The following is a 16,748-nucleotide window of genomic DNA, read 5'->3' on the forward strand; positions in this document are numbered from 1 at the left end:
AATCCAAGGATCATGAAAGAAAGACTGAATGCAAAATTCAAGGGAAAGGAGTGTAGGGGGTCAGAAGAGGCAACCAAAAGGAGGGACTTGCTCGACTATTTGAGCAGGAATGGCGATCAAGAGTGAATAAAGGAAAGGCAGCGGCGAGGCGTTGGGGAAGAGAAAAGGAGAGACTTGAAGAGGCGAGGGAAGACTCGTCCGCCATCGGGGGAGACGAGTTTCCCAAATTTGACTCCTTCAAGTTAGCAAACTTAGCTCGCACAGACTAGCAGGCTTAGCACCAGGAACGGACTGCAGTCACAGGCCCACATGCAGAGTCCCAGCGAACTAACTGCTTTCCGCTAGACCGCTAGGCCCTCCAATCTTTTACAAGGAGTAAGAACGTTGCAGACCGTAATATAGAATTTCTGGCTGTTTGGCGAATGACAATACGGAGGACCGTCCGAACGATTCCAGTCTCCGGCCAAGTCATAACATTAAACTCATAACGGGACTACTTCGGGCTCCCCTGCCGCCTGGAGAAACAGCCGTCGCGACCGTTCTGTATCTCCTGGACCCTCCAAATTATATCCATGATTCGGCAACTCAACATCCGCAGGCACCCACTTACATGGAGAGAACAGGATTTAGCCCGCCCGCGATAAAGATAGCACCGAGCTATCGCTTGAAGGCTTCGACAATTTGGCCTAGGCCCGTTGAAAGGTGGCGAAGCATTTAAAATAATTGGATTTAGATATCCTCCCTCAGCCGCTACTCGTGAGCCAGAGACACCGATGTTCATGTGCCATGGCTCGTGGTTGGGTGGCGGTCCGAGCCAGAGAGTTTCTTAGCACAGGCCGCCGGGCAACAAGAGGAAGTTCAATGGCTGAGCCAAACACGTTCCGCGGTTTCCATTACTCGTGCCATTGTTGGTGTTGACTCTGCCGGGGCCGACAATAGTTGAAGCACTTATGGAGCGGGGAATGAGCAAACGGCGTTGAATGCTGATGGTGGTCAGACAAACAAGATGGAGCCGAGGAGGGCAGACAAGCACAAGATAGCGAAGACAGCGAAGACAGCGGAGATCACGAGGGGAAGCAGCGTGACCCGCACATCGTAATGTGAGTTGTAACCGGCGTAATAATGGGGTTTCACTGATACAGGATATCACCGCGATCTTGGCGGGATCGAAGGGAAGCGCCAATTTGGCTAAAATAACCATTCTGGAGAAATTCCTGATAAGCGGCCCAATGGACGAATCGCAGTAGAGCTGGAATTAGGATCGGATGCCCTGAGATTAACAGGGCCCGACAAGGTGGAGCAGAGCCAGAGTGCCAGAGTTGATATGCAATCACATAGGGCCGAACATCCGGGATGGCGATCAATGTCTCACAAATCTGCAGGTCCCTTGATACCTTATTTCTTGCAGTCTTGAGCGACATCCATCGTGAGACATGACTGGTTATCCGTCGCAAGTTGACAGCAGTTTTCAATTGTGCATTAATGTTGATTTTCAGTATGCGAGGCGGACTCGGCTACTCAAGTCAGGGAGATTTTATGCGAACGGCCCCATATATATCGGCTGGGAATTTCATAAGCCGCGTTGTGGGGGCGTTAGATGTGACCAAAATAAAATATACTACACTCCTCATACTAATAATATACGATCGCTGAAGCCGGGAAAATGCCGGTATTTCATATATCATCCCCCAGCCGACCACTTTCAGTGCGATCTTGAACGCCACTGGTGTTGTTCAGGGTGGGATCCAAAAATACATCCGTTTGAGCCGCAGGTTCATCAAGGAGCCCGTTCTCGCCTAACCACATAATTGTTTCCATGAACTTCCGGTTCTCATCTTCTTTCTGACGGTCAAGAAGCTAAAGAAGGGTCGAATTAGCCGAGTTCGAACTCAAGGATAGTATCGGATACAACGCTGGATCTTGTAGCTTGACACTTACCGCTTGTAGCAGACCCTTTCGCCCCTTGCTCTCCACTGGCTTTGCTTTCGTCGCACGTTCCAACTTTTCATGCACGAACTTACACGCCTTCCCTCGGGGACAACGGCCAGTGCGAGCAAAATGTCGACATAATTGCTTCTTCTCGTCTCGAGCGGGCGGTGGAACTCGCTCTGGTCCCTCACGGCGCGAAGTTGCTTTCTCCGGCGCAGAGTCATCTTCGGACTCTGAGATAGCAGAGTCCGATGATGACAGGTCGGATCCGCTTGAAGATGTCCAATCACTATCGTCGGTATTCGAGTCGGAGTCGCTGATGGTACCTTCGTCGTATGCTGTCGAGGGCTCTCGGTTCTCTGCTCGTAATTGAGCTCGATGTGCATCCTTGGCATGGTCACCTTGACTATCAGGCTCCAGTCCACGATCTTCGTCCATTTCCTGAATAGTAGGTTTTGGTACTGCGCTTGGTTGCGAGAAATCTTCTTGTGACCCTTCAAGCTTGCGGGCGCGTTCGGCGTCAGCCTCTGCTTGTGCTATGCGTTTCTCCTCCTTCAGCAGTTTCCGCCGCAGCTTTTCGGCCTTTAACTTGGCTTTTGCGGCTGCATTTGCGGGATCTATAGAATCTCGAGGCTGTTCTATTTGACCATGCTTCTCTTGATCCCTTTTTCCATGTGCCATCGCTAGTTTGCGCGCTTCCTTCTGTTGCCGTTGCGATTCTTCCTTTGCTTTCTTTTCCTTCTTTGCGTCCTCCATGGCTTTTTTCCTCTCCTCTATCCTGGCTTGAGTGGGAAAACGCTTCTTGCGTTCCTCTATCCAAGCTGCAATGTCTGCAGAGTTTTGTAACGTAGATGTCCGTCCTCTGTACGTAACTTGCAAAGCGGCACTCGCAGCCGTACCGCCCGCAGCCAGCCTTGTTTCTTCGTCGGCGTCATCCTCCTCTTCACTCGATTCGTGCTCTTCCGTTTTCGGTGTTAATCCTAGTTGGTTATGTTTTCTCTTCTTCTTTTTCGGCTTCCGTGAGGTATCCGCTGGCGCCGGTGGTTTCGAAGGCAGGGGGTTCCCGAAGCTGGGTACCGGAGGCGGTGCCGGAACACGTGGAGCAGCCGATTGGGGCTTTCCAAACGCTGATATATGATCCCGCTTGTTAACATGCTTCCCTGCTGTATTTGGATGACTGTATGCATTGTTCTGACGGGGACCACGTTGGTTCGGACGTTGTGGTCCAGCAAAAGACCCTGGCTGTCCGGTATTCTGAAAACTCCAATGTACGGGCGGAACCATAATCGTTGGCGGGACTGACGATGTAGCTTGTATGGGAGTCTGGTTGTACATAGGTGGCTGTTGCGTACTCGACGTTGCGTATGGAGCATCGTAAGAGGGTTGATGTTGGTAAGGTGCCCCATGGACCGAAGGATGCGTATAATGTGATGCAGACGCGAATGAATTTCCGCTCACCGGGTTCTGGAAATTCTGCGTCGGTTGCTGCGCATAATGCGGCGCTGAGATGCCCGTCTGCTGGTTGGGTACATGTTGAGTTGAATACCCTAAGTAGTTCATGGGCCCATATCCGCCGGCAGTTGCAGGATAACCACCAGAGCGATTGGCATCAGAGGACATAAAATTGCCTCCTCTACCTCCTCCTCTATTTCCAAGCCCTCTTCCACGGCCTCTAAAGTTTCCGCCACCTCCTCCGCGACCGCCCCGTTGGCCATGGTGATTTTGGCCATAGGGCGTGGAAGCAGCGTTATGAGGATATTGTTGCTGCGGTTGATGCTGTTGCACAGGAGGGGGAGGAGGCGGGGGAGGGAAGGAGAATCCCTGAGGGTTCATTGCGGGAAGATCTCGGTCGACCTTCAAAATCAGAGAACATGGACCCCATCCTCACAACATTTCGACGGCGGCGACAAAGCTCTGCAGCTTCAAAAGTTCCCATCAAGTTTCCACATTGAGCGGGTCAGAAGCGGCAAGTTCGCCCGTTCCGAGCTGGGAGCCAGGCCGATCACGTGTTGAGCCTGACAGCCAGAAAAATCGGGCGGATCCTCTGCCTGCGATTGGCTAGAAGGCATGAAGTTGTCAGTCTTCAACCTCTGTTGAGCGTTGAGCTCGAGACATCAATATGATCATGGCCGAATGAGCCCTGATTCAGATCATTTTCGGAAACTGCGCAGACGTGAACTCTGAACATGGAACTGGCGTTTAATCAATTCTCTTTACCTTACCTCGTATGACTGCTCTGAAATAGAGATTTCCGATCTGCTCTCGAGCTCTTCCTCCACCATGTTTATTCTTGTGAGTTTTAATATTTAAAAAAAAGAATATTATTTTGAAATTGGTTGAGGGCTTACAGTTGCTATTCAGACTACCATCTCTGATCTAATTCAGATTTCCCCAGAGGATTTCTCTAAATATAGTTCTATTGCCATTGAGGACAACATTAATGAAAAGTATGCGAACAAAGTAAGTGTCTAGCCTTTCAGCGCACCTCCGTGCAACGCCTTCTGACTATTATATGACCAAGGTGATCCAAAAAATCGGTCTTTGCATTGGCTTCTATGACCTCTTAGAGTCATCAGACGGTTTGATTGGCCATGGGAATGGGCTTGTCAACGTGAATGGTGAGTTAACCCTCGAGATCAACTCTTGTGTTCACGAAAATCATAGCTCAATCATTTTACAGTCAAGTTCCGGCTTATTGTATTTCGTCCATTTAGAGGAGAGATTGTGCTAGGCAAGATCTCCAGCGCTACTGAGCATGGCATAAAAAGTATTGATAAATCCTTGAATCGCGTTCTCGGGTTGCATGCTAATCTATCTATTACTCAGTTGGCGTTGAATTTTTCAATGACATCCTCGTACCTCCAGATCTTCTCTTGGACGGTGCTAGATTGTGAGTCCCTTTTTCTCCGTTCAGCTAACTGGTATCTAACACATCATAGCGATTACCAAGACCAGGTCTGGATATGGGAGAATGAAGAGGGGGCCTTCTATTTTGATGTAGGAGAGGTTGTCCGCTTTCGCGTCGAAATGGAAGAATGGCATGACCAGATCCCCAATGCACCAGATCTCGGAGACGGCGCCGCGACTGATCGCAAGCCACCATATTCAATTATCGTGCGTACAAGCCAATTAATACCACCTGCAGCCTTCTAACATTCCGCAGGGATCAATGCAAATGGCTGGTCTAGGGCCGACATCATGGTGGTAGACACTGGCATCTAGACGCATTCATCGATATCTGTGCTTCAACGACTGTATGACAACCTGCATTGGAATATGAATATTATAAACATAATGCCCCGCGCAGCAAGTAATACTACGTTGTGTAAACGAGAAGACTGAAAATAACAGTAGAATTGAGGCTCAAGATGACGTTATTGTAGGCGATAAAGGTGACACAAGAAAGCACAGCGATTGGAATGCCGCCAGGAACACCGGTTTAGGGCAAATACCAGCAACGTCTGCCCCAGCAGATGCACGGTGCAAGCTCAGTAATGCGCCTCGGTTACCAGCGGAGCGAGAGGAGTGTTAATAACAGTTGAGGGAATAATATGAATAAACTCGTGTCCAGATAAGTGGAGTCGAGCCGCCAGTTCAACGTCTTTATTGGAACTAGGCGTGGGACCAGATCGAAGATTGTCTCGCGGTCCGCCAGTCGTCCATCAGGGCTCGGTGAGGGTGCAACGTAAAAGAAACCTGGAGACGAGGAATTTTCCGCAGCCACAGCCATTCCATTATAAATGCTGAGAACCTTCTCGCGGGAATCCCCTGGGCTTGTTTCACTCTGACGAATATTCCCATCATTACAAATCAGCGGTCGCAAACTCCTTGCGTATAAACCGTGATTGCTGCCAGTCACTGAGTACTGCAATTCCTTTGTTCTAAATACTACTTCGACGGCAAGGCGCCGAGTCTCAAAAGCGACATCTCGTCTGCAGCTCTGCAGTTCTGCATATATCCTTTCTGTTGTTTTCCTTTGGCCCCTCTTAAGTCCCGTGACGATGACGATGGCGGGACTTTCGGGCTTCTCCAACGGCCAGAACGGCCTGACGCAGGAGCGCGAATTCGCGACGCTGGCTGTCCATGCCGGGGCGCCCCACGATCCCACCACCGGGGCTGTCATTGCGCCGGTCAGTTCTCAGCCCTTGGCATTATTGCTGGGGTTTATTGCACAGGCACTGACTATACCAACCAGATCTCCCTGTCTACTACATTCGCCCAGGAAAGTGTCGGAAAGCCGGTAGGGTTGTATGAATACACTCGCAGCTCCAACCCCAATCGGTTAGTCCAAGCGCCTTGCTCGCGGTGTCTGGCAGAGGATACTAACAACTACCAGAGACAACTTCGAAGAGGCCGTTGCTGCTCTCGAACATGCGAGATACGCATTAGCTTTCTCCTCCGGTTCTGCCACAACGGCAACCCTCCTCCACTCTTTGGCACCTGGCTCGCATGTCGTTTCCGTCTCGGATGTATACGGAGGAACACATAGATACTTCACCAAGGTCGCTTCGGCGCATGGCGTGGATGTGTCGTTCACCTCGTGCCTAGAGTTGGATGTGGAAAAGCTGATCCGGCCAAACGAAACCAAGATGGTTTGGATCGAGACTCCGTCAAATCCCACTCTGTCTCTGGTTGATATTCGCAAAGTTGCCGCAATTGCCCATCGCAACGGCGTCTTGGTCGTGGTCGACAATACTTTCATGAGCCCATACGTTCAGAACCCGTTAGACCACGGCGCTGACGTCGTCATCCACTCTGTTACGAAGTACATTAACGGACATTCCGTGAGTCAAATTCTTATCTGCAAATCAACTTGGTGTGTTTGCATACGGCTAACGATATTATAGGATGTTTTAATGGGTGTCGCAGCCTTTAATTCGGATGATTTGAAGGAGCGTTATACGTTCCTCCAAAATGCAATCGGCGCCGTACCATCTGCCTTTGACTGCTGGCTGGCTCATCGTGGTCTGAAAACACTACATTTGCGTGCTCGCGAAGCCACCACCAACGCCACATCTGTTGCTCAGGCGCTTGAATCCTCGCCTCATGTGATCTCTGTAAATTACCCTGGCCTCGACTCCCACCGGGACCGCGAGATCGCCGTTCGGCAACATCGCCAGGGAATGGGTGGTGGTATGCTGAGTTTCCGAATTCGCGGAGGTCAAAAGGCGGCCCACCTTTTCTGCGAATATACCAAGATATTCACCCTTGCAGAGAGTTTAGGAGGTGTTGAGAGTCTTTGCGAGGTTCCTGCCAGTATGACTCACGCCGGAATCCCGAAGGAAGAGCGCGAAGCTGCCGGTGTTTACGACGACTTGGTCCGCATGAGCTGCGGTATCGAGGATGCGAAGGATCTCACAGCCGACACGTTGCAGGCTCTGGAGAGAGCTGTGGCTGCAAGCGAATCTACGAAGAACGGGAATGCATAGATTTTTGAAGTTGGATATTTGAATTCAATTGTAGTAGAGCGATAGAGCCACTATCCACGTTAATAGATCTATTCATGCATCATGACGCCTTTGAAGCCTCTGTTTGCGGTGATACAAGCATACATCAGAATAAGTCTTTGAATCTTCCTTAGTAGCAAACACACCAAAAAAAAAAAAATAAATAAAAATAAAAATAAAAAAATAAAAGAAATGAAAGAAAAAGATTCCCCCGTAACACTATAATTGTTGCATCTCAAATTTATGTGTTGCCATACTTAGTCATCCGCATAATGAAGCGTAAGCTATGCAGCCCACGAAAATTTACATCCCCAGAACTTGAAGTAACTAACGAAAACCAACGGGCTTTAGCTACAACCGTAAACGGACATCTATTCGAGGCCACTAGACTTGGAGATTTGATCCTTTTCACCATAAAAACACGCCCCGTCAAACTCAAAGATCTGAGCGCCCCCAATTTATCGTACCGGATAGAGAAGAGCGATTGCATAACGCTCAATTTATATCTCTATTTCCTTAGCAATCGCTGCATTCATATTATATGTTTTGATCTGTCATCTGACTCCTCCAACTTATAGAGATGACTTCTACCTTCAGTTTTGGCTTCGCAGGGGATGACATCGATGTGGACGAGACTGAGGTCAACGATTTCAACGAGGGTGACGTCCAAGATAGTGGTGCGCCTTGGACACTCCCTGAGCTTGTGAAGGCACAGAGGCATGAAATGAGTGAATGGGTAAGTATATCCGACTCTCTAAGCCATATCAGATATGTCTTGATAGTCTCCTATCAAACCCTATGTGGATAAGAGGCCTGGTTTGCCGACAGAAAAGCTACAACCGCTAACTAAAAAGTAGCTCTCCACGTTGCCGTCACAAATATCATACAACAAGTGCACTATCCGTTATCCACCAGGGGCAGGGACAAACCCTGATGGCGGGACACTTACCGTTGCTCGCAGAGAGGTTTTTGATATCCGTGCTCAGCTGATGGTTGAGGATAGTGCTGAGGAGCAGAACAGCGCCCTCATTGCAGGGCTAGAGGAGGGTGATATTACGCCTAATTTTTATGAGGGTGGCTTCAAGACATGGGAGTGTTCAATTGATTTGGCTGAGTTGGTTGCTAGTGAGGGAATTGGATTCGAGGATAGACATATTATTGAGGTTAGTGCCTTCCCCTCTTGTTTTTTGGAACTAGGTACATATTTAGATGATGGGCCCGTACTTACCACTATAATAGCTTGGCTCGGGAACTGCGGTTCCATCACTGGCGTTATTCGCTCAGCTTCTCTCTCAAACAGAAGCCGGCTCGGATGCGGCATCGGCAAAAAGGAGAACGCACTTCACATTTGCGGATTACAATTCTGCTGTTCTTCGTCTAGTCACCCTGCCCAACCTTGTTCTAACTTGGAACCATTTTGTCAAGCACCGCAATTCCACTGCGTCGTCTGACAGTCAGGCAGAGGACACACAAGACACGCAAGAAGAGGAGCTAGACATTACACCAGAGCTCCTAGAAGAACTACAAAGCGATCTAGCGCACCGGGGCATTACTGTCGATTTCATTTCCGGCGCCTGGTCTCCTTTGTTTGTAGACCTGGTGTTCTCATCTCCACAACTAGCGGGCTATAAGAGATTGATCCTTGCGAGTGAGACAATCTACTCACCTGGTTCGTTGCCAGCATTTTCGGAGACATTGTTGACATTGTTCCGTCGTTATTCGGCTGAGAGCAGGGCCTTGATCGCAGCGAAGAAAGTGTACTTTGGGGTTGGAGGAGGCGTGGATGAGTTTTTGGCTGTATTACGAGAATTAAGTGATGATGACTTAGACGTCAAACAGCGCGTGGATGTCAAATCTGGCGGCGTCGGGAGGATAATTTTGGAAATCAAATCACGTTAAACAAGACTGCATAGTAGTCCAAATACGGTTCGACATCTAATTCTAATATCCTTCATTACACTTCGTCGTGGGCTACCTCTTCACCGACTACGGTATAGTATATATAACCTTGACTGGAACATAAGAGCACAAAGGGAAAACCAATGAACGGAACCTGAAACTTTAACTATATGTACAGCACACCTTTAATTGTCATGTCTACCACCGGCATTTTGCGAACCCCGGCAAGAATAAATCTCACTTTAGTCATATATGGAAATAACCTTGCCATCCTGCATACGGGCAACGCGAGCCTCTTCAATCTTCTGGTTCTTTTGCTCGTAGTGCGCGATAACGTGACTCAAGTCGGCCTTGCTGCCAGCGACGACATTGTACGGGTGGCCGGGCTGGAAGCTCGTCCTATTCAAAGAAACAATACCAGTTAGTTCGATGGCACTTAATTCCTGAGGGACCAAGATAGCTTGGGCAATAACGTACTCGGGGCTCCTCAATTCATAGACATCGCTAGCGTCCTTACTCAGGAAGAGGTGACGGTCCTGGGCGGCCTTCTCCGCAGCAGCGGTGTGAATTGCGTTTCGTTCCTCAAAGATCTTCTCCGAGGGAGTCCATTTCTCAATGAGGCCGGTGAGCCAGGATTTCGAGTCGGGCCCCTTGGTGGGCTTTGTGAATTGGTAGAGGGCAAAGCACCCAGCGAAAGTGCCGACGGTGACATAGAAACTGCGCTGTAAGTTTCACAGAAACCCAATCGTTAGCCATATCAATTACAAGTTGCACTTGGTAAGGAGACTCCCAGGCGTCACTATCCGCCATTGGGAGGATCCCGAAAGAAGAACGTACACCAAAGCTCTCGTTCACAGGTGCAGCGTGGTGGGCTGCATGTGAGTCAAACCGCCGTTGCTGGTTTCGCAGCAAAAGCCGCGCTGGAGCGACCGATCGCCGAGCAAGAATCATGGTGTGAAGGACGACAATTGGCGGCACCGAATAATTCTGATGCCGTCACCGAAGTGGGAGTTGAGGTCGAAGAGCGGCGCGGAGCCGGATCGCACATCACGTGACAAATTGCGCCCAATCAGGCTAGCTTGATGACATGGTCTTGGCGCTGGTTGGTCAACCGAGTGTTCACTATTTACGGAGTAAGTCCAGGGTTTCGGTCTTCGCATCTCGTTCAATATATCCAGCTCTTCAGCTTCATTTCTTCATCTCATCGCCCAAACCGTACTTTTGCGGTGGGCAGACCCATAATATGGTCTAGCAACAATGCTGTCCTTGACACCGGTCATCAGGACCAAAACCGCCCCGGCATGTGGGTAGTCAGTTGGCTGGTGTGTTGGCGCTCCTGGATGAACGCGCTTCAATGAGCGCCAGACCGTTCTGGCGCTCATGCATGGCTAAACCGACCAAACGCCTCACTCTTGATGCTCTCTCCACTACTCTTTCTGCGCTGCCCTTCAATTGGGCTCATTTTCCTGCTAACCCATGCACGCTTGGCAGTCTATGGATAAGAGCGACAACATGTCACCGCTCTATACACTTAGCGTTACTGACCCACAGGCCAACCTCTCTTTCGAGTTTCAGTGTTTTGGGAGTATTGCTTCCACCAGTTAGATTTTCTTTTCCTCGTTCCGAGAAATTCGGAATTGCTTTGTGGCCCTCGAACACCCAGTCCTTGATGCCCAATTGCCCGAACTATGCACCATCATTGGTTCCGAGCTGCAATCTGTATTGAAGCGCTCGGTCCACACTGGCTTCGACGTTTTGCTCCCAAGTCTATGCTCTTACCTTTCCTGCCGAGATTTTGACTCATCGGATGGGTAGGTAACAGACTAACAGTTCATCCCCACGGTTCGGTCCGCCTGAATCCCTGGTTAGCCCTCCCAAGGCGAGACGGTGTCGCTTGTCGGGTGTGCAGTATCCTCGTCAGAAGACGCTTTGATGATGGCCATGTGTTGATATTCTGCTTTCTTTTGGCCCTTTATGTTTAAATACCTTTTCGTTAAATCAAATATTTCAGAAACATATCCTCTGAGATCTGTTCTGGCATTCGAGTCTGCATGCTCATCTGCTGCCGCCCGACCTTTTTTGTCTTCGTGGACCCTAACTATTCGTGCATACTCGCAGCTTAAGTGCTCCGCAGCACCTTTGTTCCCCTGCCTCCTTTTTTTATCTCGTGCCTTATCATTGTTCCTACTCCTACATGGTCCACCTTTAGCCTGCTTTCTGTACGTATATGAATCTGGAAGCATACCGGGTGGCTTTCTCTTCGCACTCATACTTCTTGAGCCAATATTGGTCCACTCGAGCATCAACTGACAGACCCCGATAACCAGTTACTGGAAACACGTCTTTCTCCTATCTGATTGAGCTTGGGCGTGTGTCATAATGGCAAAGTCGGGCAAGAAGAACAAGAAGGCCGACAACGGCAAGCAGAAGAATAAAAAGGGCAAGGCCCAGGAGGGTTCAGACGCTCCAACGCCTCAGCTTGAGCTTCCTTCTACCGGGCTCGACGAGCAACAACTAGCAGCAGAAACGCCTCTCCCTGAAGAGACACCTGATCTAACTGCGGCGCCTATACCAGAACCCGAACCACAGTCTACTACAGAAGCTGCACCGGAAGTTGGGCTGGAAGCTGGGCTGGAATCTTCGCAAGAGCCTGTACCGACACATGAGTCTGTGTCTGAGAAAGAGTTAGAAGCGGAACAAGCGCCGCCCATCGAGCAAGTTCAGGCGCCCTCTGTTTTCGAAGACCAACAACAATCACCGTCCAAAATCGATGGTTCTACTCGAATTGTTGAACCCGAAAATCCGCCAAATCAATACCCGGATATGAGTGTTACCCAGGTCCAGACTCTTCAGGAGCCGGCTCACGAAAATTTTGGGACATGGGAGCAACTTGGTTCAATCGAAACGAAGAACGAGAGCGACGACACCTCCGCCCAACAAAGCGATCCTATAGAACCATCCGAACAGACGCCAATTACTGCACCACAGTCACCTACGTTCACGTCTGGCCCAGAGGCCGTCACTGAGCCTGCTGATTTTTGGCCAGCTACGGAAGAAAGCGACCAGACTAAGGCTTCGGCTCCCCAAGAGGAGAGTTCTCCCACAGAAAAAGACACCGACATCGCCCACGACTCCACCAACCCGTTTGCCGAGTTTGGCTCATCTGGGCCAACTTTTGAACCTGAACTTGCTCCTGAAGTTACTCCTGCTTCTTCCTCTGAGACAGAACCTAAGCCCGTGGACGAATCCGAGCCTCCCAATGAGCCTGAGCCAATATCAGATCACGAGCCGGCGACTGAGCCGGAGCCAATTGCAGATGTAGAGCCCGTGACGGGCCCTGAACGTAAACTTGATACGGCACAAGAGGTAACTCCTCCTGCTTCAAAGCCTCAGTCCCCTGCACCAGCGACTGCTTCGCCATCATACAAGTCCGCTTCACCAATGCAACGCGCAATTTCGCCTGCCGCAATAAGTGTCGCTGATACCGTTGATATGCCACAAGCGTTCCCGCCCATGCCTCCGCCTACGGCTCCTACACCACCAATTGCGTCGCCCAAGTCCCAGCATCCTCTGCCCGTGAAAGATGCCGTATTCAATGCTCCGAGGGCGACACCTCCCACGCCGCCCAGTGCTTCTCCGCTGTATCAACAAACCTACCCAGCAGATCAACCCTACTCTCCACGCCAGAAGTCAGTATCCTCGCCACATATACATCAGTCTCCGGTCCGCAAGCCCTCATCACCCCTGCCCAAAGTTAGCAGTCCCTTGTCCCATGCCTATACCTCACCAGTGATGTCTTCTCATACCGCACCTCTACCTCCAATGCCTCCGTCATTCCCTCCTTCAATCTCTCATAGCTATGCCTCTGCCTACCAGTCCCCCCCAATGAGCTCTGGTGGGTTCTTTTCTTCTCAGTATGGCTACTACCAACCAACTTCGCACCCACACCCTATGCAACGGGGCTCAATGGCACCTAACGGCGGCAACCCATTCTCAGGAATGAGAGACCAAGGCTATGGACACGATAATGAACGCTCGGGTAGAGGACCAATTATTCCCCAAGACCAGGAGGACGCTCGAGAGCTCTTGGAAAGAATTCAGGAAGCTATCCCAGATATCAACCGCCTTCTTGGGACCTTCAAGCATACGAAAACCAAGCTTCAGTCTCGCGAAGCGGAGTTCAAGCAGATGGAAAGCCAGCACAAGCAGGCACTGATGCACAAGGAGTTTTTTATCGAAGCATTACAAAATCAGCTGCGCAAGACGGCGAACGAAAGTGCCGAGGAAGCAACCAAGCTTAAGAATATGATCAACGAACTTCGGATGGAGCTTGGCAACATGGAGGAAAAGCGAAAGGACATGGAAGAAAAGCTCGCAGACTCCGAGAAAGACAAAGCCGGGCTCGAAGAGCAGGTCAAGAAGCTTAACGAAAACATTGAGGAGGAGCGTGTGGCACACAGTCAGGAACTGGAAAAGCAGCGTGCAGAAAAAGACGCCGACAAAGAAGAAGCGCTCTCGACACAGAAGCAAGAACTGACCGAACTGTTTGAGGAGATCAAAGCTGAAGATGAGAAAGCGGCGGCAGAAGCCCTTGCGGCCCGTGAGACCGAATTGCAGGAGCAGCAAGAAGCGATGAAGACAGAGTACGAACAGCAGAAACAGCAGATGCAAGAGTCGCATAATACTTTGCAAGCCGAGTTCGACGCCAAACTGGCGGAGCTCGCAACCACCCAAGAGGAACTCGAGAAAAAGCACAACGAATTGGAGGACACCCGGAAGGAGCATGTTGAGCAGGTCGAATCTCTCGAGAACAGCCATCAGGAGAAAGTCAATGAAATGGAACGCGCTTGGAATGAGGAGAAAACTGGCTTGGAGACTCAACTTTCTGAGAAGTCTGAAGAGCTCGCCAACTGTGAGAAGGAAAACAAGCGGTTAGAGGAGGATGTTCTCGGCAAAGAGAAACAGCTCGTCCATTCAACTGACAACATGCGACTTACCATTGAAAACTTGGGTAAAGACTGCGACAGGCTGAGGAAGACTCTCCATAGCCTTGGAGAAGCTACTGACCTCAAGAACACGAAGGGCGATACATTCTTGTAAGTTGCCTAGGTTGAGATCCATCCGGTTTTCAGTCTCGTTCATTCTTTGCAATTTTTTTTTTATTACGATATGATCACCTACGAGCACACTTCTTTTCAATATTTTCTTTCACGACCAACATCCGCTCTTTATATTTTCTTTTGTTTTCTCTATAGATTGTTTACGAGGACCATGACATGTCGATAACGTTATAAATGTACCTGTTCTGATAAGAAAGCGAATCTAGTCTAGACTGCTTCGGTCAACTCCAACGTCTTATTGTGACTCTCTCTAAAGAGCACTTCTCGTACCTTCCAATTGATCCTCCTCAGGAGGTCCTCTCAAAGCTTCCGCCAGCTCTACCGTCATTCCTGGACAACACACCAGCATCGTGCGAACTGCGGTCGGCGTATGTGCAGCACGTTGTCTCGAAGACACTAACCTACCGCATATTCCATCCATTCCTGTTCACTTTGGGGCGTAGATACGATAAAGCAGACATCCTCTTCCAGATGCTCTCGATGGATATCCGCCGTAAATCCGTCCGACGCGAAGCATTCTGGAGACAGCAAACGCTCAAAGCAGCCTATACAACCTCTGACGCGAAGGAGTCGATAAATGTCGTCGCCGCCGTGATTGTGGACGAAATCAGCAACCACTTAAAGCACTTTGCAGACCCACGAAAAATGGATTCTCTTCTCACAGGGATTCGAAAGATTGTGAAGCTTGCGGCGGAAACATGGAGACATGCGCGTGTCGAGCGGGAGCTGATACTTGCCTCTCTCCCCGGGCCCGAGGATATCAATGCCCCAACTGAGGATTGGGAAGAGTATGGGGTCCCACAGGAAAATGACTCTGATGACTCCAAGACAGATCTTGCACGCCACGTGGTTCTACGTCCTTTTCCAAGAATTATTCGGGAAGCAGCCCATGAGGACTTCCTCGGGGATGAAACCAAGGCAAAGCCTTGCACGTACTCTCAGGGTGCAGTGCTTTACTCCGACTCACCTATCATCCTTGCACGGCAGCAAGAACTGGCAAAGAAGTCTACGGATGCGCTGGCGGGGGCCAGTAACTCTTCTCGGCGGCAGTCTCGAGCATCGAATTATTCTGAACCACTTTCGCCCCTCCCTACCGAGATACCGTATATGCCAAATGAGACACTCATCGAAGGCGCAACCGGAGCCAACTTTGGGACTGTCTAGTCTCGCCACTTGACGGGAAACGTTTCACTTACACGCCTTAATCATTCCCTTTGCATTTCGTTTCCGCGCCTTTTGTCCATTTCTCTTCAAATTGACATTTTTATCCAGTGTATCCTGCATGTATTCCATTACGGCTTTTATCTTCTTCTCGCGCCTGTCTTATGTTTATCATACAATTTTTTTTCTTTGATTTTGCTTGGAAGTTTAGCGACTATAGCATTACGAGGTATGACAGGGAGTCAATCACATGTTCGGAGTTGATTTGCAAGAAATGCGCTGTTTGGTCAGTTCAATTTATGTGAATATATTTCGATAGCGATAAATCTTCTTCAGTTTTCTCGCAGTATGATGTCAGTATCTAGCGGTGTGGCTAGTGTTAGGCGTAATAGAAGACTTGTAGTTCAGGAATACTGTGATGGTGGTCAGATATGTCCTGAATCTGCCTTGGGACCGGAGGTGTGGCTGCGGTACGGTGGCTTGGCCGAGACTGGACCCTGGAATGCAACAGGCAGATTCAGCCCATTTCCAGCTCGGGGAATTCGTGGGAAAATAGAAAAAGGAACTGCAGATGTATATTCCATGCAAGAGAACGTTCGCAACGAGGCAGCCGCTTATTTCAAGATCGGATTGTTTTTTTCCGTCGCCAATACGCAGTGGAGACAGTGGGGATGGAGTCAAGAACGGGAGAACCAGCTCCAGTGGATATATGGGATTATGGATAGCACTGGATCTGGATGTCAACATAACCACCCAAAAGGAAGGAGACTGGCCTGACGGGGGGAATGGAGCGTTTGTGCCGGTGTGCTGAGACGCTGTCCATTCTCAGCCTCTAGTTTGGCGCCGACAGTGTCGTGCTCACAAGGCAGCCTTCATTATTCTCCCAATATCCATTCTCCTTTCTTTTTCTGTCCCCCACCTCGTCGCATCCATCCCCTCCATCTTGCTGGCTGTCTGCGCCTGTCTGCCTGCTCGCTCCCAGTTTCAGCCCTGCTCGTCACTCTTTTCCCCCTCAGAGCCTCCTCCTGTCACCATTCCTCCCCACCCCCCTGTTCGACTTCTCAGGGCCCCAACTCAGCCTCGCTTCTTCTCTCTGCTTCTTATCTATCCGCCTTGTCTCACCTACAGTAGCCTTCCTCAACCTGTCTCTCTTTCTCATACTGCCTTGTCTGGCTCGCTCGTGCCTCTTCTG

General features: G+C 49.9%; 6 protein-coding genes across 6 annotated transcripts; 4 read left to right on the forward strand and 2 right to left on the reverse strand.

Moving 5' to 3' along the window:
* Positions 1–1,576: 1,576 nt before the first annotated feature.
* ASPSYDRAFT_41947 (CCCH zinc finger protein) lies at positions 1,577–3,926 on the reverse strand. The gene is made up of 2 exons (XM_040846370.1): positions 1,939–3,926; positions 1,577–1,857 (listed from the first exon to the last, which is right to left on the reverse strand). The coding sequence occupies exons 1-2, from the start codon at positions 3,760–3,762 to the stop codon at positions 1,675–1,677; spliced, it is 2,007 nt and encodes a 668-aa protein (XP_040706994.1). The 5' UTR covers positions 3,763–3,926; the 3' UTR covers positions 1,577–1,674.
* Positions 3,927–3,997: 71 nt separating this feature from the next.
* Positions 3,998–5,290, forward strand: ASPSYDRAFT_41948 (DNA-directed RNA polymerase III subunit RPC25). The gene is made up of 7 exons (XM_040846371.1): positions 3,998–4,221; positions 4,291–4,389; positions 4,451–4,547; positions 4,610–4,696; positions 4,756–4,819; positions 4,869–5,043; positions 5,093–5,290. The coding sequence occupies exons 1-7, from the start codon at positions 4,210–4,212 to the stop codon at positions 5,135–5,137; spliced, it is 579 nt and encodes a 192-aa protein (XP_040706995.1). The 5' UTR covers positions 3,998–4,209; the 3' UTR covers positions 5,138–5,290.
* Positions 5,291–5,728: 438 nt separating this feature from the next.
* ASPSYDRAFT_41951 (cystathionine gamma-lyase CYS3) lies at positions 5,729–7,522 on the forward strand. The gene is made up of 4 exons (XM_040846372.1): positions 5,729–6,059; positions 6,125–6,210; positions 6,266–6,713; positions 6,777–7,522. The coding sequence occupies exons 1-4, from the start codon at positions 5,937–5,939 to the stop codon at positions 7,356–7,358; spliced, it is 1,239 nt and encodes a 412-aa protein (XP_040706996.1). The 5' UTR covers positions 5,729–5,936; the 3' UTR covers positions 7,359–7,522.
* Positions 7,523–7,956: 434 nt separating this feature from the next.
* Positions 7,957–9,275, forward strand: ASPSYDRAFT_86833 (protein-histidine N-methyltransferase; the record flags this gene model as incomplete). The annotated part of the gene is made up of 3 exons (XM_040851731.1): positions 7,957–8,112; positions 8,234–8,539; positions 8,616–9,275. 3 exons carry the CDS (start codon positions 7,957–7,959, stop codon positions 9,273–9,275), a joined length of 1,122 nt encoding a protein of 373 aa, XP_040706997.1.
* A 242-nt stretch (positions 9,276–9,517) lies between these two features.
* Positions 9,518–10,226, reverse strand: ASPSYDRAFT_55850 (putative NADH-ubiquinone oxidoreductase 178 kDa subunit; the record flags this gene model as incomplete). The annotated part of the gene is made up of 3 exons (XM_040849099.1): positions 9,518–9,674; positions 9,753–9,997; positions 10,113–10,226. The coding sequence occupies 3 exons, from the start codon at positions 10,224–10,226 to the stop codon at positions 9,518–9,520; spliced, it is 516 nt and encodes a 171-aa protein (XP_040706998.1).
* A 1,428-nt stretch (positions 10,227–11,654) lies between these two features.
* Positions 11,655–15,559, forward strand: ASPSYDRAFT_28793 (uncharacterized protein; the record flags this gene model as incomplete). The annotated part of the gene is made up of 2 exons (XM_040844563.1): positions 11,655–14,371; positions 14,602–15,559. The coding sequence occupies 2 exons, from the start codon at positions 11,655–11,657 to the stop codon at positions 15,557–15,559; spliced, it is 3,675 nt and encodes a 1,224-aa protein (XP_040706999.1).
* Between the last annotated feature and the right edge of the window lie 1,189 nt (positions 15,560–16,748).

The sequence above is a fragment of the Aspergillus sydowii genome (genome assembly GCF_001890705.1).
Source record: "Aspergillus sydowii CBS 593.65 unplaced genomic scaffold ASPSYscaffold_2, whole genome shotgun sequence".
Classification (NCBI taxonomy): domain Eukaryota; kingdom Fungi; phylum Ascomycota; class Eurotiomycetes; order Eurotiales; family Aspergillaceae; genus Aspergillus; species Aspergillus sydowii.

Bases quoted from the DNA above. Each gene is read 5' to 3' on its own strand.
- ASPSYDRAFT_41947 (XM_040846370.1), bottom strand. From the start codon at position 3,762: ATGAACCCTCAGGGATTCTCCTTCCCTCCCCCGCCTCCTCCCCCTCCT. The intron at 1,858-1,938 runs GTAAGTGTCAAG...ACCCTTCTTTAG, and splicing joins GAAAGGGTCTGCTACAAGCG to CTTCTTGACCGTCAGAAAGA.
- ASPSYDRAFT_41951 (XM_040846372.1), top strand. From the start codon at position 5,937: ATGGCGGGACTTTCGGGCTTCTCCAACGGCCAGAACGGCCTGACGCAG. The intron at 6,211-6,265 runs GTTAGTCCAAGC...AACAACTACCAG, and splicing joins CGCAGCTCCAACCCCAATCG to AGACAACTTCGAAGAGGCCG. The intron at 6,714-6,776 runs GTGAGTCAAATT...ACGATATTATAG, and splicing joins AGTACATTAACGGACATTCC to GATGTTTTAATGGGTGTCGC.
- ASPSYDRAFT_41948 (XM_040846371.1), top strand. The intron at 4,390-4,450 runs GTAAGTGTCTAG...TATATGACCAAG, and splicing joins ATGAAAAGTATGCGAACAAA to GTGATCCAAAAAATCGGTCT. The intron at 4,697-4,755 runs GTATTGATAAAT...TCTATTACTCAG, and splicing joins TACTGAGCATGGCATAAAAA to TTGGCGTTGAATTTTTCAAT.